Genomic DNA, 27,366 nt, shown 5'->3' with positions numbered 1-27,366 from the left:
CAAACACCCTGTCAGGTACAAAATCCATTAATGAGAAGTTGGGGGGCACATATATTAAAGGAAAATGTGCTAGGATTTGTTTTTCAGTTGGAATGAGGAAGTATCAAGGTAATCAGTAACTTTCCAGCAGACTGGACACCACTTCCTGATATCAGTGCTTATCATTAATATTTTAGTAAATAGAGCTAATCTAATCTTTTATAAGCTTTTTAAATTAATTTCTGTGTAAGCCTTTAAGTGTGGGCCATAGACAGAGGCGTTGTTAGGATCTTGAAACATTGGGAGCTTAGCCCAGCCCACGTTTCATTGACGGGGGAATGGGCAGGGTTACAGGGGTGTTAGCAAAGTTTTTGGGTGAGGAGTGGGGTCATGCGCTAAATCGACGGCGATGAGCTAAATAGATGGTTCAGTAGATGGCGACCTTTTTTGAAACTTTGTTTCCCCCCAGGATCCGGGGCTATTCATAAAACATTCTGGGCTAGAGCCCCAGATGCCCAGGCCTAACGACGTCACTGGCAAAAAGATTCAGTCAAGAAGTTAACTGTGTCCGAGCGAGTTTGTGCGTGCCTGCATGATAGCGTGTGTGTGTGTGTGTGTGTGTGTGTGTGTGTGTGTGTGTGTGTGTGTGTGTGTGTGTGTGTGTGTGTCTGTGCATGCTTGTTGTGTATTTGTGTTAGACTATGAGTGACAGTCTCTCTGTTTGCAGGTGAGAGGGCACCCTGAGCCCCAGGTCTCATGGTACAGAAATGGGAAGGCTGTGATCGCCGGAGAGAGATTCATCATGGAACAGAGTGCACGCGGAACCTTCAGTCTGGTAATCCAGGGCGTGCAGGAGGACGATGGAGGCCGTTACACCTGCGAGGTCGTCAACGATGCTGGAAGTCGCCAGGTCACAGTGGAGATCACTGTAGAAGGTACTGGGACAGTCGCACCTGTGTTATCGTCATCCGTCCAGAGATAAAGGAGTGGTCTATGGGCTCCTATTTGGCAGAGTCAGCAAATGTAATAGTTGCTTTGAAATGTATCAAATAACAGACCTTCTCCTGTTGAGACATATGGATTGCCTCAATAGACCCATGGAGAACTGAACAAGACCGGGCCAAGTGTTCTCTTCTAAACACCGCCACATTTATTCAAACTCTACCGCATAAACATAAGACTTCATGACATGTTCTGTATACTTTAGTTTAGACTTTCATTCAGTGCCCAAGTGATGTTTGAATTCCATTTCCAAATGATGATAGTAAGGTTGAACGTGGATCATCTTCAAAGAGAAGTTATTGACGATAATGCCCTCTCATAACCCCCCCCCCCAATGCCCCCAAGGCCAGCGTTTTCACTGTCCACATGGAAGGCTTCAAGGACTTACTCTTCCTGTTACCATAAGTGGGATTGGCACAACTTTGATTCTCAAATTCCTTGGCGTGCCTTGCCTTTCCATATCCGCTGGTTATACGGTGTGGATGCTTACGTTACATTACGCATGAAAGAGTGGGGCTGGCACCCACTTTACAGGGTTTACTGCTATGTAAACACACTGACGTACCCAACATCGGCTCCGTTTTACAACATCATAAACAGCTATTTAGGCACCCCGAGCTCCTAAACACAAACAAAAACATGTGGAGCATTCCCCCCTGTAACTAGTAGCAGCGTTCCAACATGTCTTATGGGGTGATGCATGGAGATATGAACCATTCTGCATTACTGTACTCTTTAATTTACAGGACTTGCTGGCTGGGTTTGTGTCAGCAATACAGTATTTAAAAAAAAAATGTGTTCATAATCTAAGGCATGTTTTTTATCTCTCATACTGTAGGGAATTCTGGAAAGAAATATAGTCTTCCCTCCTCCAGCCGAACAGGGTAAGATCGCTTTTTTGTTCCACACAATAAGATTTCTCTATAAATCAATTTTTAAATGTTTTTTCATATTCTCCAACAGTTCTTTTTGTGATTTTTTTATTTATTAAAACCTGAAAGTTTTATGTAGTGTATGATCCTAAATCTTGTGAATTACATGCAGCACATATGGTACAGGCAGTCAAGTGTAAACATGTTTTATCTTGTCTTGGCATTAGACAATATACCAAGACATAGTATTAAGTCATTATTCAAAATAATTAGTTTGTCCAACTTTTGTCATTGAGAAGACACATATGTTGATGCTGATGTAGCAAATGAGCGGCAAGCCTGGTCCCAGATCTTGAAGGGCTTCAGCCAACTGCTCTTACTATCGTTGCCATGACAAACGCTATGGTATGACAATGATAGTCAGGAGTCAAGGAGTCGGTTAAGGCTACATCTGGGACCAGGCTAGTGACCTACTCTGTTTCCCATAATTGCAGGGGGCGTTTTGGAGTTTCTGCAGCGGAAAACAGACCCAGTATCTGGGGAGAAAGCCCCCCCAAGTTTGTGACCAAGCCGTCACGCATCTTTGTCCGAGAGGGACAGAGTGGTAAATTCTCTGCCAAGATCACAGGACGGCCTCAGCCCCAGGTTACCTGGTTCAAGGTGAGAGAGATGCCATTTAGCCAACGCTTTTATCCAAAGTGACTTACATTGCAGTGACTGCATACATTTTTCAGTATATATGGTCCCAGTGGGAACCGAACCCACATGCTCTTACCAACTGAGCCACAGAGGACCATAAAACATTGATGTTAATGAGGATGTATTCTTTCAAAGATGGGTGATAGTAACACCTCTTTCTCTCTCATTCTCTCTCTCCTCTTGCTCTCCCTTCTTTATCTCTGTCCTCCCCCCCCCCCCCTCTCTCTCTCTCTCTCTGTACTGAAAATGACAGGGAGATGAAGAGCTCCAGGCCTCCGCTCACTTCAACATGTTCGAGAAGTCGGGCATCCACTTCCTGGAGCTGCGAGACGTGAGCGCGGAGGACGGAGGGACTTACACTTGCTCTGTGGCCAACAGCGCCGGGAAGGCTACAGCTACGGCAGAACTCAACATTCAGGGTAGGAGGAACGGGAGCCAGCCAATCAGGCGACCTGTCCTTGACTACCAGTCTGCTCACAGAGCACTTTTAACAGTTTTCCATCGCAGTGTATCATCGTCATGCTGAGTTTTTTTTGCTACCCTGTGTGTTAGGTCGAATAGAATCTTGATCATGTTCCTTTGGGTCGTTCTCTTAGTAGGGAGATTCAATGTATATACTTTTCTTTGTAGGTTCAAGCAGTGAGACTAGCATGTGAGTATGTATTTCATACCGTGTCTTGCAGATGAATGTTGCTTTCTGTGTGATAAATTCATTTCAATGAGATTCATACAATTTTCGAATTTGACAAAATACTATAATCTTATTTGTTACCTCTACAGCCGAACCCCCTCCGCCCCAGTTGTCCCTGCTCCAAAGACAACTGACTCACCTGAAGTCAAGCACACGAGCAACGGCCTTCTCACTGACCAGAGAGCCCCGACCAAGACAGCAGACCCAACTGAAACTAGGGAGAGACACCCTGCCCTCGCCAGAGGCACCAAGGACAGCACCGAGACTCGACCTGCAGCGCGAAAGCCCCCCGTGGCACCTCCCAGTCCCAAACCCCCTGTAGACCTGCCCTCAGAGACCCAGAGAAGTCCAGGGGCTCCCCCGAAGGCCTCCACCTCCAGGAGCTCCATCTCCCTCCAGTCCCAGACCCTGAGAGGCCAGTCGTCAGCCGGGGCAGGGCCAGCCTCCCCCAGAAGAGCCTCTACAGAGAGAGACCTGGGGAAATCACCTCCCCCGGCGGTGACACCGTCCCAGTCCGAGCCCAGCAGAGAGAGCAGGAGACAGAGCAGGTCAGAGAGAGCAGCAGGGACAGCAGCAGCGCTCCCACCCAGGTTTGACTCTGTTCCTCAGAGCCAGGATGCTATGGAGGGGGCAAAGGTCATATTCAAATGCCAAGGTAATTCAAAATGTAGCCTTCTGTAATGTTTTACAAAGGGTTTAGATCAGTTAATAACACATTTTGTGTCAAATGACTAGTTAATTGCTGCTTTGTTATTGTGTAACGTGTTGTAATTGTGTAAGTGCAATGGCTTAAGGATGCCCATTACTAATTCAGATGCCGATATCCACAGAAAGTGGAACGTTGTTTTTTAATATATATGTTACGGTACATGTGGGAATACGGTACATGTGGGAAAACTAGGGTTAGGGTTAGGTGCTAGGGTGCTAGGGTTAAGGTTAGGGTTAGCGTTAGGGTTAGGGTTAGGGTTAGACATGCCAGCATGTACCAAGTCACCCTAGCACCTAACCCTAACCCTAGTTTTCCTACATGTACCGTATTCCCACATGTACCGTAACATATATATATATTGCAATGCACTTAAACACGTGATGCATCTAATTTTGTGTATACTTACCAGGAGTTAACAGGGAGTTGTCTGACTGTTGATGTTCTCGTCCCAGTCTCAGGTTCTTCTGCCCCTGCCCTGAGCTGGGTCAAAGACAGCCTCCCTATACGACCCAGAGTCGGCCTGACCCTCCAGCAGGATGGTAACACACACATCCTCTGTCTGGAGAGAGTCCAGAGGAGAGACAGTGGGACGTACGGATGCAACATGACCACCAGCACTGGAAAGGTGTCCTCCACCTGGACCCTCAGTGTCAAGAGTAAGCACACACACACACACACACACACACACACGTACACGTACACGTACATGTACACACACGTACACGTACACGTACACATACACACACACACGTACACGTACACACACACACACACACACACACACACACACACACACACACACACACACACACACACACACACACACAAGGTGTGATCCTATCTGTTGGGCTGTACCTATCAGTCAGGCTGGAAGTACAACTGTTTTTAGGAGCAGTCACGGTAATGCCTCTGGATAAATAAAGCTTTGAATGCTATTCCCCTGACTGTCTCAATCAAAACATGATAAAAAAAACAGCCGTTAAGTGAGCACATCGACACTCATTCTTGGGCCACAATGCTGACTCGAGCTGCATTCAAGCACAATGACGCAGTGTTGTTTTTGAAATGTCCTTATAAGCTGTCTGTCGGTAAGTTGGTTATTTGTTTAATGATAATCCAAGTGAAACTATTTAATGGGGGATTTGGAGAGGATTTTGAAATCTGGTTTCCTCATTGTTGATATTTGGACAAGACAGACTGGCCCCTTTAAGGATTGCTATTGTTGATATTAATGTTGTTTTATTAAAAGAGGATGAATCCAGCATTATTACTTCTTTAGATTTTCCGTGACGCAAAGTTGTGCCAAATACTATAATGATCTGAGAAATATTCCCATCAAGTTTTGTTGTCATGGTGTCTCCTTAAGGCTTATAATTTGATGAGTTTACGGTATTCAGAAATGATCACAACAATTCCTGTCTACCTACGACATCTACTGGTGAGAAGGAAAGCTTGCATCTGCTTAGAAACCCAGTTAGCGACCATACGCTATTTCATACGCATGCATGTCTACATGATTCACTGTCCAGTACCAACCTTCTCTTCATTTAAAATATAAAAATATAGTCCAAACTGTATGATGCAAGTGACATGCTGTAAATATACTCCCGTATTCTACGTGTCTCAGTGTCTGCGTCTGTCCCTGCAGACCCGAGGCTGGAGGGCAAGCCCCCCGCATTCAGCAGTGTGCTGAAGGGGTGTTCAGTGAGTGAAGGCCAGGATGTCCTTCTGCAGTGTTCAGTAGAGGGGAAACCTCTACCTCAGATCTCCTGGCTCCTAAACGGTGAGTGAGAAAGACCAGTGACCACGTCATGATCTTTGAGGTCCGAGGTTCCTGGCTTCTCCCTGTCGTGTGCATCGATTCACTCCACATCATGGATTTGAACAGTATTGGGTTGCTTAATGCATGAATGAATGAATGAATGAATGAATGAATGAATGAATGAATGGTCTTTATTGTCATTGCTATAGCACAGGTACCAAACAACGAAATTTGGGAGGGGTGGCTCCCCTGGTGCTAGGAAAGAAAAAAAAAAAAAAAAAACAAGAAGGGAAAGGAGCTGGTTTACATAAATAAAGGCTATGTACACTGGTGTAGTGACTACATTATGGGTTCATGTTCTCCTCTTACTGTTGGTTGTGTAGTGGGAGGGAACCAGTTCTGGCACTAGGGGCAGAGGGGAGGATTATTAACGTTGCACCTTCCTGTTTAGATACACGAGTGTTGGTAACCATTTTCTGGTCCTGTACTGAGAGTACAAGTTGTTGTTTTGATTAAACAGTTATCATTACGTTGCCTACGTCTTTCCTTTTTCCTCCGGCACTACACTGGTGACCCTGACGTGATTTTTGTTAACGTAATTGTGTACGAAAACCAGCGACGAACATTACAATCCTGCAAAATGTCCGGGCGAGGAAGACGTTCAAACCAGCGGCAGCCATCACCATCCCCTGTCAGGGTAACGCGTGGTGCGCACACTCCCACTCTCAAGCTACCAGAATTCTGGGACTCAACGCCTGCTGCATGGTTTGCTATTGTAGAGGCACATTTCAATAAAAGTGACATCGATGACGACGACGACCGGTACAACCATGCTGTGGCAATGTTGGGCAGCTCCACCGCGGCTCGAGTGGTAGGTTTTTTGTCTGCTCCCCCGACGACGAACAAATATGAGCGCCTCAAGGCCCTGCTTCTAGAGACATTTGAACTGTCCACTGCGGAGAGGGTGCGTCGCCTATTTGCCATGTCGGACTTGGGTGACGAGAGGCCTTCTGCGAGCATGGAGAGGATGCTAAACCTGCTCGGTACAGAAGACCCCATGATCCTCTTCACAGAGCTGTTCATGCGCACATTGCCAGCTCAAGTTAGGATGGCGCTGGCCAACACCGCCATCATGGAGCCCCGCGCCCTGGCCAGGGAGGCGGACCGGTTCGTCTTGGCCATGCCTCAACGGTCCCCCGACCTGCTCGCTCCCGCGGCCGCCCCGCCACCCGACCGTCGCAGGAGAGCGAAGGATGACGCCAGACCTTCTGGCCAGCAGGGTAACGCTGCGGGCCATTGTTTCTACCACGCCACTTTTGGCGCCAAGGCCAAACGGTGCCGCTCACCCTGCACCTTCGGACCGACGGGAAACGGCGGGGCCGGCGCTCAGTAGTGGCCCTGAGCGCTGGCGTCACCAACAGGCTGCTCTTCATACAAGACACCGCCTCTGGTCGCAGTTTCCTTTGTGACACAGGTGCCCAGTGGAGCATCATTCCGGCAGAGAGATCGGATATGGCGAAGGAGGAGCGTGGTCCGCAGTTGGCAGGCGCGGACGGCACACCTATCTGCTCTTACGGCACTAGGGCGGTGGACGTGTGCTTCGGAGGGCAATGTTTTTCGTGGGATGTTGTCATAGCGGCTGTCACATTTCCCCTCCTTGGTGCGGATTTTCTGTGCGCCCACAACCTGTTGGTGGACGTGGGGAACAGGCGCCTGGTCAACTCACAGACTTTCGCTTCATTCGCCTGTACGCAGGGGGAGGCGGTCTACAGCGGGTGGTCCAATACGCTCGCCGAAAGTGACCAGTACCTTCGGCTGCTCGCCGAATTCCCCGACCTTACCAAGCCCACCTTCTCCGCGCCCACGGTGAAACACGGAGTGGAGCACCACATCGAGACCGAGGGGCCTCCCCTCCACGCCAGGGCCAGGCGCCTCAACCCGGAGAAGCTGGCCATCGCCAGGGCGGAGTTTGCGCATATGGAGCAGGTGGGCATCGTTCGGCGCTCGAGCAGCCCCTGGGCGTCTCCCCTGCACATCGTCCCTAAGTCAGACGGCGGGTGGCGCCCATGTGGGGACTACCGCCGCCTCAACGACGCGTCCAAGCCTGACCGCTACCCGGTCCCACATGTCCAGGACTTTTCAGCGAACCTGGCAGGCAAACGCTTCTTCTCCAAAGTGGACCTGGTACGGGGGTACCATCAGGTGCCGGTGCACCCCGAGGACGTCCCTAAGACGGCCGTAATCACGCCATTTGGGCTCTTCGAGTTTCTGCGGATGCCGTTCGGCCTGAAGAACGCGGCGCAGACCTTCCAACGCCTCATGCACTCGGTGCTCCGGGACCTACCATTCCTCTTCGTCTACTTGGATGACATCCTCGTCGCAAGCACCACGGAGGAGGAGCACCTGTCCCACCTCCGGGCCCTTTTCACACGGCTCAGCCAACATGGGCTGATTGTCAATCCGGCGAAGTGTGAGTTCGGACGGAACGCCATCGACTTTCTCGGGCACCGGGTCTCCGCAGAGGGGGTGACCCCCCTCCCCTCGAAGGTAGAAGCTGTCGCTGCTTTCCCGCGCCCCAGCACAATCAGCGAGCTCAAGGGGTTCATCGGGATGGTAACCTTCTACTATCGCTTCCTCCACCACATCGCTCACATCCTGCGGCCTCTGTACGATGCCCAGAAGGGCAAGACTCTGAAGCAGCCGGTGGACTGGACGGCGGAGCGTGTCAAAGCCTTTCAGGACACCAAGGCGGCCCTGGCCCGCGCTGCCATGTTGGCCCACCCCTCGCCCTCGGCACCCACTGCTCTCACCACGGACGCCTCTGACTTTGCTGTGGGAGCGGTGTACGAACAGTGGGTTGGGGACGCCTGGCAGCCTCTTGCATTCTTCAGCCGCCAGCTGTCTCCCAGAGAGCAAAGGTACAGCACATTCGACAGGGAGCTCCTCGGGCTGTGGCTTGCTGTCAGACACTTCCGTTTTTTACTGGAGGGCCGCGAGTTTACGGCCTACGTGGACCACAAGCCACTCACGCACGCCATGTCCAAGGTGGCGGAGCCGTGGTCCGACCGCCAACAGCGCCAGCTCGCCTACATATCCGAGTTCACCACAGACATCCAGCACGTTGCTGGGAAGTCCAACCAGGTCGCGGATTGTCTCTCCAGGGCGGTGGTTGGTGCGGTCCAACTGGGTTTGGACTACGCGCGCATGGCTGCAGACCAGGCCGCCGACCCCGCCGTCCAGGCTCTCAAGTTGTCGGACACAGGACTGCGCCTAGAAGAGGTGGTTTTCGGTGACGCAGGGGCCACGCTCCTGTGCGACGTCTCCATGGGTCAGCCACGACCGGTGGTCCCCGCCAACTGGAGGCGCCCCGCCTTCGAGGCGATACACGGCTTGTCTCACCCTGGTAGGAAACCGTCCTCACGGCTGGTGTCAGAGAAATTCGTCTGGCATGGGCTCAAGAGGGATGTGAGGGCCTGGGTTGACACGTGCATCGCCTGCCAGCGCGCCAAGGTGCATCGACACGTCAAGGCCCCCCTGGAGCAGTTCTCTGTGCCTGAGCGGAGGTTCGATCATGTAAACGTGGACCTGGTAGGGCCGCTGCCCCCCTCGCACGGATACACCTATCTCTTTACCATGGTGGACAGGACGACTCGCTGGCCGGAGGCAGTTCCGCTCTCCTCAACGACAGCCCCCGACCTGGCCCGGGCGTTCATCGCGGTGTGGGTCTCCCGCTACGGCACCCCTGCTGATCTCTCCTCTGACCGTGGCTCACAGTTTACTTCAGAGCTGTGGGCAGCGGTGGCGGAGAATCTGGGGGTCAAGCTCCACCGCACAACCGCCTATCACCCGCAGGCGAACGGGCTCTGTGAGCGTTTCCATCGATCCATGAAGGCCGCCCTTCGAGCCAGCCTCACGGACAGCGACTGGCTTGACAAGCTGCCGTGGGTCATGCTGGGGCTCAGGACAGCGCCTAAGGAGGACCTCCAGTCGTCGTCCGCTGAGCTGGTGTTTGGACAGCCGCTGCGGGTCCCCGGTGACTTCATTCCCAAGTCAACGGAGCCCTGGTCCGCCGCCGCTCAGCGCGCCTCCCTGCTGGACAGCGCCAGGACCTTCGTCCCGGTCCCGACTACGCAGCATGGTGTCCCTACTTCGAGGGTGCCCCCGGAGCTGCACTCAGCGAGGTTCGTTTTCATTCGTCATGATGGCCACAGGACTCCACTACGTCCTCCTTATGACGGGCCTTTCCGTGTCATCGAGGCCGGAGCCAAGAACTTCATGGTTGACATGGGGGGTAGGCCTGAGTGTGTGTCCGTTGATCGCCTCAAACCGGCCCACTTGGACCTTGAACTGCCCCTGGACTTGGCCCTGCCACCGCGCAGAGGCCGGCCTCCAGTCCTACCTCCCCTGCCGCGCCCTGGCCATTCCCCCCTCCGACCCCGACAACCCCCCGCAGCTCGCGAGCCCCCGGTCGTCGCTGCCCCCCGTCCTTCCCTGCAGGAGGACGTGATGGGCGATGTCACACCTCCTCCCGCACCTCCTGACTTTACCTACGATCGTAGGGGCCGGGCCATACGCCCTCCTCGCCGTGAGGATTTCCAATATTGAGGTGAACACTGGGGGGGCTGGTGTAGTGACTACATTATGGGTTCATGTTCTCCTCTTACTGTTGGTTGTGTAGTGGGAGGGAACCAGTTCTGGCACTAGGGGCAGAGGGGAGGATTATTAACGTTGCACCTTCCTGTTTAGATACACGAGTTTTGGTAACCATTTTCTGGTCCTGTACTGAGAGTACAAGTTGTTGTTTTGATTAAACAGTTATCATTACGTTGCCTACGTCTTTCCTTTTTCCTCCGGCACTACACTATCCACTATCCGCATAGGGGGGGTCATAGGAGTTTCCACCATATCAAGCCTCTTTTCACAGCGTGCAGAGTCTGCGGTCGACACCATACCGAATACACCAGTCTGTTTAATTTCAACCAATGAGGTGGCATGAAGCAAAGAGCATAATTCAGGGAGAAGGGTAGAGAGAATCAGACCCCCAGTGGTTGTCCGCATGTAGTTACCCAGCCACCACTGTGAGCCTCATCTTCAGATATACTCGTTTCAACCACTAGAGGGTGGTGCCGATCCTGTTTTTCTTCCATGCTTCGTACCTCACAGGCAAAAACTGAAAAGTCATATTTCTATGTACACAGAAGGATGATAGGTGAATGGGGATGAATACAAATGTCTCTTTACTGAGAACCCTCTTGAATATATCAGCCAGCGAGCGTAATTTATAGCATGTCTGCTACTACGCTCTCCCTCAGTATGAGGCCCACCAGAGAAACACAATTTCACAAGTCTGGCCGCTGTAAAAGACTCATACGTCTCTGAAGTGGCGCCAGCTCCAACCGAGCACGTTTATTTTTCATCTTTTAACTGCTCCCCGTATGGAAAGTCAAGGGGAATTCCCCCCCTCCCCCTCGGATCAGCCATTTTTTTAAATGTACAGTATGTTTCAATAGTGAAAATACCACCGCTCATCCAGTAATCAGATTTATCCGAGGTGTTGGCGCTGAAGTGTATCAAATGGAATTTTAAAAAAGCAGCATCCGCACACTCAAAACTGTGCAAAAATCTATGTTTTTATTCCGCAAGCTTTTGGTCTTTCATAGACCTTCTTCAGGCATGTATGACTCAAACATAGCTCATATATTTGAACATGAAACTGTGACATCAAATATCAGTCCATGATATGACAGTTGGTAGTAGAACTTCGACTGGACAGTGAATTAGTGCCATTGCAGATGGATTGTGTATCCCAGATGATTCATTCTTGGACCATTGATAATAACGTTTGGCCACTGAATCATCCCAGTTGATCTATGTGCTGTCATTGAGTGACTTTCATTGCTAATACCTTGCCAATGACCTTCAGGGAAAATACTTTTCCTCAGTGCAATCCGATTATGATGTCTACAATAAACACCTATGACTACAAAGTCAGGCAACAGCCTCTCAAAATGTTATTATTATGTGAAGCAAAACGTTTTTGTCAGTCTTGTAGTGATCTTGTGTGAGTCCTAGTGAATATGGATTATAGTTTGCTTTTGTTGCACATAGCATGGTTCAATATCACTTCAGCAAGTTTTAGAGATCATAGATTCTGCAGGTTCACGTTTTGTACCCCTCCTAGTCTGAGGAGAACATCAACATGAACTGTGGCTATTATCCAATGGCCATTTTGTGTGTGTGTGTGTGTGTGTGTGTGTGTGTGTGTGTGTGTGTGTGTGCATGCGTGCATGCTCGAGTATGAGAGCAAGCAAGAAGGATGGAGGGCTCGGGAAGCGAAACAGACCCACTACCAGTGCTTCTGTATGGGCTTCCCAGCACCGATTCACACAGTCCTCTGTCCTGTTCCTACTGGAAACTACAGCCTAGGGCCATTAAACAAATATGAGACCTAGGAACCATATAAAGGAAAAACATGCATCGCTCCCCCCTGAAATATTACACCCAGCCCAGACTTGGCAAGTGTTTGTGCTCCAAAAGCAGACTCTCTCTCTGACTCGTGCAAGCTGATTATGAAATACCTACCGCCAGGACTAAAGGAGGAAAAAAGGCTCCCCTGGATATCCAAGTTAATGCCCTTTCTTGGGATGGGGTGGTCCGACTGGGAGCCCGGTGCAATTTATAAGTGTTGGTGGCAGGGCGTCACAACTCTTCCAGGTCAATTTAACACAGCGAGCGGGTCTTGTGTAAACTAAGACCTGCAGAAAAGATGAACACTCAGCTGATAACGGAACACCCTGTGCTATTGTATCAATAAGTTACCTCCCCGAAGGTATTTTACCTTACAAGGTGTTACTTCCGTCTCGTAGGAGTATTTCCAAAGAATCTTAATACGTGTTTCGTTTCTATCAACAAACAATGGAATACTTTTTTGGTAGTCTCCAACTTTTCCTTGAGATCAATGGGACCGTTTTAGTCCCATTCTATTATCTTTACTACATGTATCTATAGATAGTCCTGGTGAACTTCCATGAACAAAGCAATGACCTACTTTATTCTAATATCTTCAGATAACACAGTCATACTTACTGACTATAAAAGAACGTTCTTTCACAATCTTCTTGTATAACATAAACTCTATTCTCTGCGAGTGAACTGTGTTTATGTGTTCCTCTGTGTGTGACGCATGCCACCTCACACTCTGTCACTCTCTCTCTTTCTCTCTCTCTCTTTCTCTCTCTCTCTCTCGCTCTCGCTCCCTCCCTCTGTCAGACAAGCCCATGGCGTACACCCGCTCCTCCTTTGACAAAGGCCTGGCCCAGCTGACCGTCCAGCGGGCCCTGCCAGAGGATGAGGGTCTATACACATGTGTGGCAGAGAACAGCCATGGGAGAGCCGTGTGCACCGCCAGGATGCTCGTCAAAGGTGGGCCCGGAAGCCTTGTCCCGTCTCTTCTGCTTCTTTTCCTGCTCTGTATGTGTAGACTATTTGAGAATGTCTTGAAACGGATCCAACCCTGCCACCTCTGCTTGGTCTTGGTTTCCCCTATAGGTTCTTATATAGGGCAGGTTCCTAACTTGAGATCTGTGCATTAAATGCTGAACTTTGCGCAATTCATGCATTGATGTCAATAGGATATGGAGATAGCATTCAGCTTGAATGGTTAGCAGTTCCTGTATCCTTAGTCACACCATGCAACTATAGCCCTAATCGCACAGGACTAGTATTATGTGGTGACGTCTGTAATTTGTAGTAATAATTCCGGAGGTCGTCTGTGTTCTTTAACTTGTGCGAATCGGCCATGTCTGTAAAAATTCCACCGCCAATGACCTACCCTATTTCGCTGATTCTGGAGGTGCTGGGATAATAGTAGCCCAGCACGAATCGACATGTCGGTCATTTGGGGTGAGTTTGTTTTCTCCGCCCATTTATTTTGCTGCGTGTTCGAGAACTAACCAATGTCGGTTGCGCTTGTTGTTCATGAAGCGCCATGACATCAGAGCCATGACATCATATCCGGGGGAATGTCCGTAAATTCCAGTAAAACACAGACTTCGCTTATCCCGCACGAAAGCACCGCACAAAACACAGATGTTGGGGGGGGGATTTTTAAATGACAGAGGTCACCATATAATGCCAGTCCCATGCATATAGGGCTACAGATACCTTATATTGATGGATATCATCTGGAAGCACCTGCGTACAAATCCCAGAGGCCCTATACTTTGTATTATTCACTTTTAAGGTCTTTGGCTCTGTTCTGTTTTTGAAAGCTGATTCACTTCCAGAACTATGATGGGAGGTTCTTTTTTTTATCAACTTTTATTTTATTTATTTTTTTACATGAATAACAAAGAACAAAGAACAAAAAAACAGACAGGTCAGGGAGGTTCTTAAGGGCATGGAAAAGTATTTTTGTATTTTGTGCTGTGCTAAAATTTGTCGAATTTGCAGAGAGCCCAATGAATGAACATCTGAAGTCATACTTGCGAATATCAAACTTGCCAAATGCAATAAAGATGTAGATGCCCTGTACTGTATATATCCCATACTCTCCGGCTATTCATAGACTTAGTGATCTTTATGCTAAATTGAGAATGCATTCAACCCATGAGATAGGAAATGTACTTATCTTCTCAGGAAAAATTTACATTTGATCGTCTGGTGGAAAACCTTGAAATGCCTATTCAGACTTCTCTCTGCAGCTTTGATAAGTAGCGCTCCTCTCTTAGAGTGGCTATTTTAGGCCTCAGATGTTGAATCGGAGAGTATTAAAGGAAACATCTGCTCTCTGTGTTCCAGCGTGCCTCTTGTCTTTCAGCACAGGACTTCATGGCAGAGGTTCAGCTTATTTTAGTTTCATGCAGATATGAAAATGCCATCATTTTCCCACACAAGGCTACCACGTGCATTGTCATGTCAGTATACAGCAGAGGCTAACCATGTCAAGAGCAAGGTCAATGCTACTAGTTTGACTTGCTAAGAACATAACAACTGGTAAGACTCATCATTTGAAAACCAAGAGAGTTATTGTTCTCTCTATAGAGCGGGACTTTAAAGGACGCTCACAACCGTCATGATTGATCGTTCTGTCATTACAGATTAACCTTCACTCATTATGTGGTTATCAATGTCTTTCGAAATCCTCAGTAAAGACACTTATCCCGTATAAGTCTAATAGAGATGGGCTAGCTAGCTGCAAGCCAATGACTTGGCATTTATGACTTGGCATCATGCCCTGAACCCTTTGAAGACAAGCAGATGAGCAAGGTAGTCAGAATAAGAGGTACAGTAGGGTGAATCCATAGAAGTTATAATGTTCTGGAGGCGCTCGGTGGCATAGCACACTAAGGCCTCAGCCATGTAATCGCAGGGTCCCTGGTTTGATTCCGGCCGTCGACAAATCCTGCATGTCATCCCTCCTCTCTCCCGTCCTTCCTGTCAATCTCTACTGTCTCTATCCCAATAAAGCCGGAAATGCCCTAAAAACATATTTTAAAAATAAACAAATGTAATGTAATCTAAGGGTGAATCTGCCATGCGGATACTACAATAAAATGTGGTGGAGGAGAATGAGAAGTTACAACTTCAGCTCATCAGTATCACTCTGTTTTGTGTGGTGTATTGTTTTCTTCTCAAATGGACTGTAAGTGTTTTGCCTTTCTTCTTGCGTATTATTCTTGGCCTTTTACAGAGAATTATGTCGATGTCTTAGAACCTTTTGCTCTAAAATGGGTTCGAGAAAACAACTTACTGCATTTCTTTGTACCGGTACCTGCAAATACCAGTGTGTCCACTCCCTCCATTATTGGAAGTTTAGAGTCCGGGGTTTTGTCTGATGTGTAAACTGTTAGGAAGGTAGCTCAGATTTCTGGAGTCAGGGACAGAGGCTGAAGTGTTGGAGCTAATGGAAACATGCTGGAGATGCCTTGGATCTCCCTCTGGCATGCAGGATATGTATACAGACATGGGGGCTGTGTTTATGACAAGGCCCAAGTCCCCTGTCAGTTGGGTCCTGACGTCCGCAGGGTTCCACCCGCTCAAGATTTATGGCCCTTGTGGGTGGGAGGGAAGGAGGGTTAGCGGGGACTCTACGTAGAACACCAAACACCATACATGGTGTGCATGAATCAGGAGAAGGAGGCCAAAAAGGTATTTCTCGCCCCCCCCCCCTGTCCCCCCTTCTCTCTCTCTCTCTCTCTCTCTCTCTCTCTTTCTCTCTCACAGTCTCTCACTCACACAGGAAGCTTTCCACAATAGAGAAAATTCCCTCATGAAAGTCTGCATTTGTTGGCTTTAAGACTTTTGTCCTCTTTGCTCCCTCCCAGTACCAGTTATCATAACAGTCAATTATTACTTGTGTAATACGAGAAGATATTGTTACTCTTCATATGCTGATCATCAGATTCAACTTTGTCTCCCCATCCCATGATGAATCAAGTAATCCGATTTGTTTTTACTCTCATGACTCCTAAAGACCTCTTGGCAGGAACATCACACTTATCCACGAAAGTGTTACCAGGCCATCTTTCTAATGACATTATCTCAGTGTTTGCATAATCAGGAAATTTACCTCACATGTTTGCCAAAAACATCATAACATCAGCTATTTGGAATGGTCAGATGTGCTCTGTTGTGGTGTTTTAAGCATGTGTCCTCAGGGTTTGTGAGTTGTCATTTGAGTTCCAATAAAGGGCTGGATGTATGCCTGCTTCATTGTGCTTTGGAGAAGTTATTGCGGATGATTTGACAACAAAAGCCTCTTGAAATGTTCAGTCCGTCACTACACCTACATTCGCACGCTAATGTTATATCGCCTGTAAGCTTGGACTTATCTGAAACAGGGACTCCAATGACGCTGGGGGAGTTGATGTTTGTATCAACATTTTCCTCTGGTTCTGACTCACTACATATCTACTTCAGGTTTTATAAATAGACCCATTAGAACAACTATTTATTTACATGATAGCCAATCGGTGTTAGGCTGCAGTTGTCAGTTCCCTTGACTTAAGGGTTTTTTATTGCAAATAAAACTCATGAAAGTAACCGTGTAAATCACTGGTGTCCTGGGATAACATTGTCTGCAAAATGTAAACTTTTACAGAAATTGAGAAAAACTATACAAATGTTTGAGCCAACAATATCTTGGGATTTCACAAGAAATGTTTTTTCGTTCTTGGCGCTGGAGTCACGAAACCTCTACAGGACATGGAGGCGGATGATTAATTTCAACTATGTGTAAAACAAATCATTCTTATATGATCACAATCTGCTAAAATGGAGATACGAGGTTTTTCGAGGACGCTGACTGAAATGTTTGTTTGTTTGTTGAAATGGAATTTCTTTCCACTTCAGCTAAGGCAAGTGCCAAGAGAAGCGAACAACCTCCAAATGAAGTTGACACCAAGAGGCCGTCGGCCCCAGTGTTCCTCCGTGGTCTACAGGACCTGAAGGTCATGGACGGGAGCCAAGTCAGCATGACCGTGGAGGTGACGGGTAAGCGCCTGGAGGCTGTGTTTCTTTCCAGAAAGTTGTTCCCTTACCTCCCATCTACCCTTGTTTCATCCCCATCACATACGGCATCCGAGAGGACTGGGTAGGCGGAAGCAACATAGTAGAAACTAGGTGGAGCGTTCGCTTACTAGTGCCCAGTGGTGTCTTGATGGGAGGGGAAATATTTCTTGAATGAAAAGCAGCACTCATCTGCTTCTAATATATATGTTACGGTACATGTGGGAATACGGTACATGTGGGAAAACTAGGGTTAGGGTTAGGTGCTAGGGTGCTACGGTTAGGGTTAGGGTTAGAGTTAGGGGTAGGGTTAGGGTTAGGGTTAGGATTAGGTTTAGGGTTAGACATGCCAGCATGTACCAAGTCGACGTAGCACCTAACCCTAACCCTAGTTTTTCCCACATGGACCGATTTCCCACATGTACCGTAACATATATCTATATTTATTATGGTGTGTTTTCCCAGACACTTGTCCAGCACCTGGACTTGAATTGATATTTTTTACGTTAAGGCCATCTGCGGCGAATCTGTGTTTGGTAAACAGGCGTTGCGTGTTTGTTGTTCATTAAACTGATGCAATAGTAAAGCACGGACATAATTATACCACATAACCCAAGTAGGCCAATAGAGTAAACTACGGGATGGACTACGTATGAACTCCACAACATGACACTCCTCTCCTCTTATGGTGTCTGATACTGGCCCTGATTCCCATTAATCACGAGGTAGAAAGGGCTTTAGCTGGTGTTTTCACTGCACTGTTTGTTTTAGACAGTGGTATTTCCTCCCAGCCCCCCAGAGATAACTTGTTTAGATGGGTTTGTTTTCTGGGTTTGTATTTCCTCCCCCCCAACCAATGTGTGACCTGAGGGGAAGGGTTGATGGACTCTCAGTATCATCATCACTGTTATTATATAAATGTAGAATTTCAGCTTCGACGCATAAATTCAACTTCCTGTGTGTGTGTGTGTGTGTGTGTGTCTGTGTCTGTGTCTGTATCTGTGTCTGTATATGTTCGTGCCTGCCTGCCTGCCTACCTGTCTGTCTGTCTGTCTGTCTGTCTGCCTGCCTGCCTGCCTGCCTGCCTGCCTGCCTGTCTGTCTGTCTGTCTGTCTGTCTGTCTGTCTGTCTCTCTGTCTGCCTGCCTGTCTGCCTGCCTGCCTGCCTGCCTGCCTGCCTGCCTGCCTGCCTGCCTGCCTGTCTGTCTGTCTGTCTCTCTGTCTGCCTGCCTGTCTGTCTGCCTGCCTGCCTGCCTGTCTGTCTGTCTGCCTGTCTGCCTGCCTGCCTGCCTGCCTGCCTGCCTGTCTGTCTGCCTGCCTGCCTGCCTGCTTATTAGATAACTGATGTCATTTACTGACATCCAAAATAACAATTATTACACAAGACTCTTCGATGTTATGGCACACATTATCTAATACAATGTTACGCCAATACAATACGCCATAGTAGTCGCCATCATGCCGTCATCACTTTACATGTTCTTGCACTTAGTTGTACAGTATTTATTCATAATATCCACTCATATTGGTACTGCATATTTTGTCTTGAGTATTGTCGTGTTGTCGTCTTGTTGTTGTATGTACTGTAGCTTGTTTAGTATGGTTGAATACCAAATCATGTTCCTAGTGCACTGCACATGGCGAATAAAGTTGAATTGAATTGAATCATGTTAAGCTGCACTGGGGAGGTACAGTATAACTTTGTAAATTATGTTCTAAACTCAAATGTATTGGTCCATCCTGTGGTATTAGGGAACCCTCAGCCAGAGATCGTTTGGCTGCACAATGGGAAGGAGATCCAGGAATCTGAGGACTTCCACTTTGAGAGGAAGGGGAATGAACACAGCCTGTTCATCCAGGAAGTCTTCCCAGAGGACACAGGGAAGTACACCTGTGAGGTGTGGAACGAGGTGGGGGAGGTTAGCACAGAGGCGTCGCTCACTGTGCAAGGTAACTACTCCATTTGAGTCACAGCAGTTTTCATGTGTGTCAGGTGTACAGTAGAGGTGGTTACCATCTTGTACTGTTAGTGGATGCAGGGAGGTCCTAAAACTCTTTCAACATTTGAAATGTCTTCCTGCCTTACAGGAGTGAACTTAAAGGCTAATTACGGTGGTGTTATGTTTGATAACATAGGTTATGCTATGGTTTATTAGTTTATTACACATCGCCAGTAGGGGCGCTATATTCATTATGTGACTCAGGCAGTTTGAGGTTTGGTCTTGGAGGGTGGGAAGTTAATTAAAGCTCAGTGGGTTTTGCAACTGACCACGCGTGTATGTCCGTTCTTTCCTATACAACAGGTGGACTCCAAGGGAAACTAGAACGATTTGCAACCCTAATCAGGTGTAATATCTTTACTAGATTCCAGTTGATGACAGTTAACCTGCTGGACTTGTGTGTGTGTGTGTGTGTGTGTGTGTGTGTGTGTGTGTGTCTTCTAGAACCCCAGGACGGGGTCCAGCCCTGGTTCATCACCAAGCCCAAATCCATCAGCGCCTCCCTGGGCCAGCATGTGCTGCTGTCCTGCGCCATCACCGGAGACCCCTTCCCTCAGTTCCTCTGGATGAGGGAGGGGCAGGTGGTCTCCTCTGGGCAGGACTACGAGATCCTGCAGAAGGAAGACGTCGTGTCCCTCCTCATCAGACGGGTCAGAGCCCACCACGCCGGCGACTATGAGATCAGCCTGAGGTAGCTAGCTACACAAGTAGCCACTCAGCTACAGTGACTTACTGTATCACCGTGTATGAATGAATGAATGAATGAATGAATGAATGAATGAATGGACTTTATTGTCATTGCTACAGTACAGGTACCAAACAACGAAATTTAGGAGGGGTGGCTCCCCTGGTGTTAGGAAAGAAAAAAAAAAAAACGTTTAAAAACAAAATCACAAGAAGGGAAGGAGCTGGTTTACATAAATAAAGGCTATGTACACAATCCACTGTACTATACTGTACAGATAGACGACTAGGGTTGTCATATTGCACAATAGTATTGTTTCACGTTATTTAAAGTGTCACAGTTTGCAGGCTTGAAATGTTTTTAAAAAAAAAACATCTTTAATACCTCTGATGTTGTATTTGATGTTTATGCCTCTTGGTGGTGGTGTTGTTGTTGTTTTTTTGTTTTCTTTTTGTTTCAGTCTGGTTACATGACATGATGACATGTTCCCGCGATGTAAGTTTAGTTTTAGGTCATGTAGAGCATTCAGCATTGTGTACACAAAGCCCCCTTAACATGATATCCTTTGAGAGGGATTTAGGGCTTAATAGCAAAGGGCAGTTAAAACACTATCCGCCCTCCCACTGTTGTTTTTTTCCTCTTTGACCTTCTCATCCTTCCTTTTTCTTTTTCCAGGAACAAAGTTGGAGACTGCAGTTGCGTGGCCACTCTCCTGGTCAGCGAGAGTCCAGTGGTCTCCAGTGGGGAAGACAAAACGTATGTCTTTAAATTAACTCACAAAGCCCCCTCGGCCTGTGGCTATTTTTGTCTTCCCTTCTACCCCCCCCCTCCCCTCCCCCCCGCCTCCTCTACAGACCCCCAGCTTTCAATCTGTTTAATCCCTGAATATAACCAAATAAATTGTTTATAGTACAGTACCTCCTCCTCCAGCTGTGCCATTGTTCAAAGCCAGGGAGGTTGGGGGGGTTGGGTGGGGATGGGTGGGCTGCAGCCCCGATCTGGGTGCGTTCCCTTATAAGGCTACTGGAGTCATCTCTGATGTAACATCATGCTGAGTTGTGGTCCCCCCCAATTAACCAGCGGAGGCTGAGCCCCGTCAGGCTGAGCTTTTTAAACGACCCCTGTTTTTTTCCTCTTCCGCCCCTCTCTCCTTCTCTCCCTCTCTCTCTCTCTCTCTCTCTCCCTTCCTCTCTCTCTCTCTCTCTCTCTCTCTCTCTCTCGATCCTGTGCTGCCGCAGCCAGCCTTGTGTAGTGAGTGTGGGAGGAGTGGACGGGTCAGTGCGAGGCAGAGGAGAGCAGGAGAGCAGCAGAGGCAGTAGAAGTTCCTCTCAGCAGCCCCAGCAGGAGTCACAGGAGGAGCCCAGCGAGGAGGAGTCGTCCAGCGTGAGCCAGGGACTCCTGAAGAGGCGCGTGGAGACCAAGGAGCACCGCGAGGACCAGATCCGCCAGCGGGAGGCCGAGCAGTGCGACTTCCGCACCGTGCTGGGCAGGAAAGTCGCCACCAAGAGCGTCTCCGAGGAGGACCTGAAGGAGATCACGGCCGAGCAGATGGACTTCAGGGCCAACCTCCAGCCTCGCGGGGTGAAGCCCAAGACCCTGTCCGAAGACGACAGGAAGGTCAACGCTCCTCAGCAGGTGGACTTCAGGGCCGTCCTGGGGAAGAAGGCGGGCGGCGCGGGTGCGGGTGGCGCCGCTGCTGGGGCCCCCAAACCAGCAGCCGCCACCAGCCCCGGCAACAAAGCAGCAGAGCCCCCCACAAACGCGGCCGCCGACTTCCGCTCCGTCCTGGCCAACAAGAAGAAACAGACTAACTTGGAGAAGAACGGAGAGGGTCCGGGTCCTGCGGCCGCACCGGCTGCTGCTCCAGCCCCCAAAGTGGCCCCCGCTGAGAAAGCGAAGGAGAAGGAGAAAGAGAAGAACGCGGTGAACTGCGTGGACGGTGGGATTATAGATAAGAAGAGCAACAACATTGGAAAAGAGCCGGCGTTCACTCAGAAGCCGAGTGATGTCACGGTGACGGACGGCGAGCGCCTGCGGTTACAGTGTCAGGTGACTTCTGACCCCGCGGCCACCATCACCTGGACGCTAGATGGGAAAGTCATCAAGCCCTCCAAATTCATCGTCCTGTCCAACGACGGTAAATATGCCACCCGCAACTAAAGACCGTTGGCTCTTCGAGCGATGAATGCATTGTTGATTTTGTTCTGCGGATTGGCTGGGATTCTAATATTAGAAAAGCATATCTATTACATATATTACAGAGCTCTCTCACTAGAAGCATTAGAAGCGTTTGTATCTGTTTACATAGGAGGAGTCAGTATTGCCATAGCTCCCATGTGGTACTCTGTCTTGGTAATCGTTTACTTGTAAAAAAACAAAAGGGTAACCCTCTCATGATTACAACCAGGTATAAATAGAAAGGGTAAGAATAGGGACAGGATTCCCTGTTTCTAGGCTCCTGGGGGTCCCTGGACCCTGACACTTACTCACACACACACACATCCATAATCCTCTGTGTCTCCTGTGTTATTTCAGGCAGCTCCAAGTGTTGATGGGGTAGTGCAGAGTTCTCACATTGCCTGTGTGTGTGTGTGTGTGTGTGTGTGTGTGTGTGTGTGTGTGTGTGTGTGTGTGTGTGTGTGTGTGTGTGTGCGCGTGTGTGTGTGCATGGTGAATAATACTGTAGTTTGCTCATAGTGTCCATGTTGCAGCAGGAGGGTGTGGAGGGTGGGGGTAGGGGGTTGGGAGGTATCAACAAACAGCAGAGAAACATGTCTCCTTGTTCACTCCCCACATGGTAGTTCCTATCGGAAAATAACTGCAAATCCCAAATGTCACACACCCACTGCCTTGTGTAACCATACTGTATCTACACAACTCCCCGAAATCATGTTTTGTCTTCTCGTCGTGGTGATTGTTTGATCCATAGATGTAGGTGATGTCTTTAATTCAATCAGGGCAGCATTCCCACCATAGCGGGCATTTGAATGTTGGCATACATCCCACATCCCACAAACAAACAAAAGCATTTATATTTTTGACATATAGCAGACGCCTATCCAAATCGACTTACAACATGTACATTTGTCTAGAGTAAGTGAATCATCTATACATCAGTGATCATAAGAAAAAAAGCGAAAGAAATGGACATCCTCGATCCCAGCTGTGAGTGTGTCTGTGTGTTTGCAGGAGGCCAGTGCTCCCTGACCATAGACAAGGCCCTGCCCGAGGACGAGGGCCAGTACAAGTGCAGAGCAGAGAACTCGGCCGGTAAAGCTGAGTGTTCCTGTATGGTGCTGGTGGACGGTAAGTCTCTCTGTCTGTTTATTAGCCAGTAGTGTCCCTCTCCCTCTCCCTCTCATTTCCTCCCCGCTCTCCCTCTCTCTCTCTCTCTCTCTCTCTCTCTCTCTCTCTCTCTCTCTCTCTCTCTCTCTCTCTCTCTCTCTCTCTCTCTCTCTCTCTTTCTCCCTCTCTCTCTCTGCTCCCATGAGTCCCTAGCCCAGGAACTTCCTGTAATTACAGCCCACAGATTAGCAGAGAGCTGGGGTCAGTCCTGTTCCAGCCTCCCGCTGCACGTCCTCCTCCTCCTCCTCCTCCTCCTCCTCCTCCTCCTCCTCCTCCTCCTCCTCCTCCAGCCCCCACAGACACACTAACAGGCCTGTTTCAAAACATGCGGAAGGAATGAATGGTTCAATACTAACTTGAGATACGTACTGTTCCATTTCAGGAACATGCACAGTTCAATACTAACTCCTGATTCCTTAAACTAACTAAAATCCCCTGTTCATGTCCAATGGAGTTGTCTATGCAGTAGTTTGAGTTACAAATCTATTATCTCAGTTATGGTTTGCCCTTCGTTTTAAGTATGATGGGAACCACATTTCCAATATAATTGTTCATTGTCTAAAAGAAAAGGTTTCAATAAATGTTTTTCCCCATTGTTGAAAATACCTACAACTACATGCACTTTTCACATTTAGCATAAATACTGTATATGCTATATGTATATAAGATCCATCACATGTTTCTTCCCTCTTCCCTAGATCCTTCAGACAGCAACTCGACAGCGGCTGACAAGAAGAGCAAGAAGCCATCCACTCCTACCTCAGAGAGTGAGTTTCCAAAATATGCGCTTCCTTATTTCCCAAAAAGGAGCGGTCGTGGGATCTCTGTGTCTTTCCCACTGCTGCAGGATGAGCCTCAGCCTCGGCCAGGTCTCTTTATAGCATGTGAACAGAAAGAAAACATTGTTCTGACCCCAGACTCGCTCGTTTAAATCTCCAAAATCTCTCCTCTGCATTTGCAGAGTGCTGTGTGTAGATAAGGCGCAGAAAGCACATATGGATTCGTATCTTGAGCAATAAAAGTTGGTACGTCTGTTTTCAAACGTACATACTACAGACTAGATTTATGCTCAAATCTAATAAGCAACACCACTTCTGTTGTTGTTCGAGCACGAAACTCTCGCCCGTTGCTCCAAACGAAGGGAAAGTTGTTCTTATCTTTATGATCGGGTTAATCTTTCCAAGCTGCAGTGGAAAAGTGTGTAGGAGTATAGTGCTATACCTTACTTCTGCCTGTATTCTTTTCCACAGGATGTTTATGACTTGAGATATTAGCTTGTAAATTATCCAGCCGACTCAACTCCGAATCAACGCTTTATCATAAAAGGCTTGGCTTCGCTGCCCACGCCATAGCATGAAGCATGTGCGTTTACCTCTGGCCCGGCTTCGATGGTTCCAGAGGTCGTAGGTCATGACGGCACTCTCCCATCTGGGCTGTTTGACAGAGCTAATTGACTGGTGTTTGTCTTTAAGCCTGGGACACTCTCTGGAACTTAAAACAAGCTCAGGAAGAGAGATGGGGAGAGAGAGATAGAGAGAGAGATAGAGAGAGAGAGCGAGAGAGAGAGAGAGAGAGAGAGAGAGAGAGAGAGCCTCTTTCGCGTTGCCTGCCCTGCTCACTCACCCTCCTCTCCCAAACTTCCATGTAAGGCTTGCATCTGCCTGCTCTTCAGCCCTGCTTGTTCAGCCAGACGATGCACATACACACACGCGCACACACACACATACACACACACACACACACACACACTTTTTCCAATACTCCTCGGTTCTGCACGAAAATCTGCCAGCTTTGGGATACGCTTTTGTCCCAGTGGAATGTGTCTGATCCAAACAAGGCCTAGTAGCCCTTAGAGCTGGAGGAGAGCCTTTTAATAAAGGCAGGAGGCCTACGACTGACATCAGAGCCGCCAATGATCAGGCACGGCTATTCTACGCGACTTTTTTTTGTTATAATGATGGATTCCCAAAGGAAGGATGTGTTTCAGCATTGGGGTTAGCTTTGGACATGATTTTGCTTATTCACTGACTCACTGTGAATTGTCCCCGTGGGGTATGATAGGAAGTCCTAGCATAACCTCGATCTCAAAGGTTGTGCGTGTCAGCCCATAGTATACACAATTCTGGAGCAGGGGAGCAAATGCTGATTGATCTCTTACCATGGTAAATACAATAGCGCTTATTCATTGAATCCGGGCTAATCGGGCTGACATGTGGTTCTGATTCAGAGAACACCCATGCTTTCCATCGCAACTCTATGTAACATACCCAACGGTACGAGCCATGGACTGTACATGTAACGTGGTTGTCTAAAGCCGTCCCCTCACGCCCCCGTCTGTATGTCGTATCTGACTGACTACACTGGTCAGGGAGTGTGGAGATGCCTGGGAAATGCGTCAGTGGCGTAGCGCTAGGAAAACAAGCAGCTTTTTCATCCCCGCTGGAAAACTCTAACCCCTGCGCATTTATTTAACTTGCGCTCAGGGGCACAGTCGATAGCACAGGGTCGTGCAGAGCTCAGAATGTGCTGCTGTCCCATCTGGACGTTGGGAAACCCAACCTTTGCTCAACTTTCTGTCTCTATATGTTCTCTCTCCACCAGACCTGGGTTGTAAAACCTAGACATGCAGATCAGCGGTCAGAACAGCCGATCTTTCAATGACTCTACGCTCCACTGGATTTAGCTTGTCTCGGAACAAATGGAATAGTCCCCAAAGTGCAAGCCCGGCCCACCGGACACACCGGCCCAGGCTAAATATAGCATAACCTAAAGAGATCGAATGAGAACAAATAGAGTTTGAGCCGACCCATGTCATCTGCCCTTCACACAGAGAGCGCGTTAGCCACAAAGATGAACACGTTAGAGAATATTAGTGGGGTTGCCTCGCGCATATCTCGTTTCTCATATTTAGATCTCATAATCTCTATTCTCGTCCGTGCTTCTGCTCGACTCGTGTCAGACTTTAACAATGCCTGACAAGTTAGATGTAATTATGACACGCTGAGTATTCACCGGAAAGGAATTCAACCGCGCTGGTTTTTTGCGCTGCTCTTCTTCTCCCTAGATGCCCTCTCTAGATCTGGAACATGAGCGCATGTAGGCATGTGAACTGGATAATACAACAGCCCCGCATTGTCTAAACACTATATTGTTAGAGGGGTACTGAGTGAAACACTGAGAGAAGGAACCATATCAGGTGTGCCCCCCCTCCTTCCCTCTCTCTCTCTCTCTCTCTCCATCTTTCTAAGGGGGTTGAGGCTGGGCTCACTTTGACAGCTTGTCTCACAGGGGTAGCATGGTGCGACTGCTGCTCTTCTCTCCAGCTCACTGCTCCTGACTCAACTGGTCCCTCTCTCTCTCTCTATGGCCCAATGACTATAAGCCTTTTAGATCCTGAATGCTGGCAGGAGAATTAGTCTAGTCAGACTCGGCAGGTTCAGTCTGACCCAGGACCAGAGTGTACCGGAAGGTGGTTCTTTTTGTAAGGTTCTCTTTCAGTTCAGTGATGCTGAGAGGATGTCAGCTCAGAGCAGTGGTTCTCAAAATGATGGACCTCCTCCCCTGTTGTGATTCGGAGAACATCCGTTTTGTGTGTTTGTGTGTGGAGGGTTGGGAAAGCAATTGTGATGGCTTCAGACGGCTTACGATGTGAGAAACCCGTTTGGGAACCGCCGGTGCAGACAATTTTGTGAAGCTGGGAGCAGTGTATCATTTTTATGGTGCCGGACGGTGTGACCCTTGGCTATGAAAACCTGTACTTTCTTTTTAAACAGCTGCTCCGTTTCTCTCTAGAGCTTCGTGATTTGCTGTGTGTCTGATTCTGCAGTAGTGAATTTCCTCTGTAATGTCCCCCTGTCTTATGGTGGTTCGTCTGTAGGAGGAGGAGGATACAGAGAAGAGCTGTTTGGTTGGACAGTCAATGCACCGCTGGATTTGTTAGCTTACGTGCTTCATTGAGGCTCAATGGAAAAGCTACAGCATATACTAGCTGTATATTTATTGGTTTTCTATCCTCGTATTGCTGGAAGGATGGGTGTGGTACAGCTTAGGTATAGTCTGAATTATATTGAGGCATGTGAAGCATCACAGAATACAACCCCTACTCCGATAGAACC

At 48.4% G+C, this 27,366-nt stretch overlaps 1 protein-coding gene across 1 annotated transcript in view; it reads left to right on the top strand.

The window, feature by feature from the left end:
- The window catches only part of mylka (myosin, light chain kinase a), a gene marked incomplete at both ends in the record, with an annotated part of 47,397 nt that overhangs the window by 9,559 nt on the left and 10,472 nt on the right, over positions 1-27,366 (top strand). The window contains 15 exons of the mRNA XM_080537155.1: positions 707-914; positions 1,820-1,865; positions 2,348-2,513; positions 2,806-2,999; positions 3,333-3,898; positions 4,405-4,608; positions 5,601-5,735; positions 12,984-13,184; positions 17,067-17,207; positions 18,974-19,171; positions 19,666-19,912; positions 20,582-20,662; positions 21,145-22,043; positions 23,096-23,212; positions 23,950-24,018. Of these exons, the coding sequence (XP_080393281.1) occupies positions 707-914; positions 1,820-1,865; positions 2,348-2,513; positions 2,806-2,999; positions 3,333-3,898; positions 4,405-4,608; positions 5,601-5,735; positions 12,984-13,184; positions 17,067-17,207; positions 18,974-19,171; positions 19,666-19,912; positions 20,582-20,662; positions 21,145-22,043; positions 23,096-23,212; positions 23,950-24,018 (3,472 nt within the window). The remainder of the gene's footprint in view (positions 1-706; positions 915-1,819; positions 1,866-2,347; positions 2,514-2,805; positions 3,000-3,332; positions 3,899-4,404; positions 4,609-5,600; positions 5,736-12,983; positions 13,185-17,066; positions 17,208-18,973; positions 19,172-19,665; positions 19,913-20,581; positions 20,663-21,144; positions 22,044-23,095; positions 23,213-23,949; positions 24,019-27,366) is intronic.

Source organism: Nansenia antarctica (assembly GCF_963989245.1).
Source record: "Nansenia antarctica genome assembly, chromosome: 7".
NCBI lineage: Eukaryota > Metazoa > Chordata > Actinopteri > Argentiniformes > Microstomatidae > Nansenia > Nansenia antarctica.
This window is presented reverse-complemented; position numbering and strand designations above follow the sequence as displayed.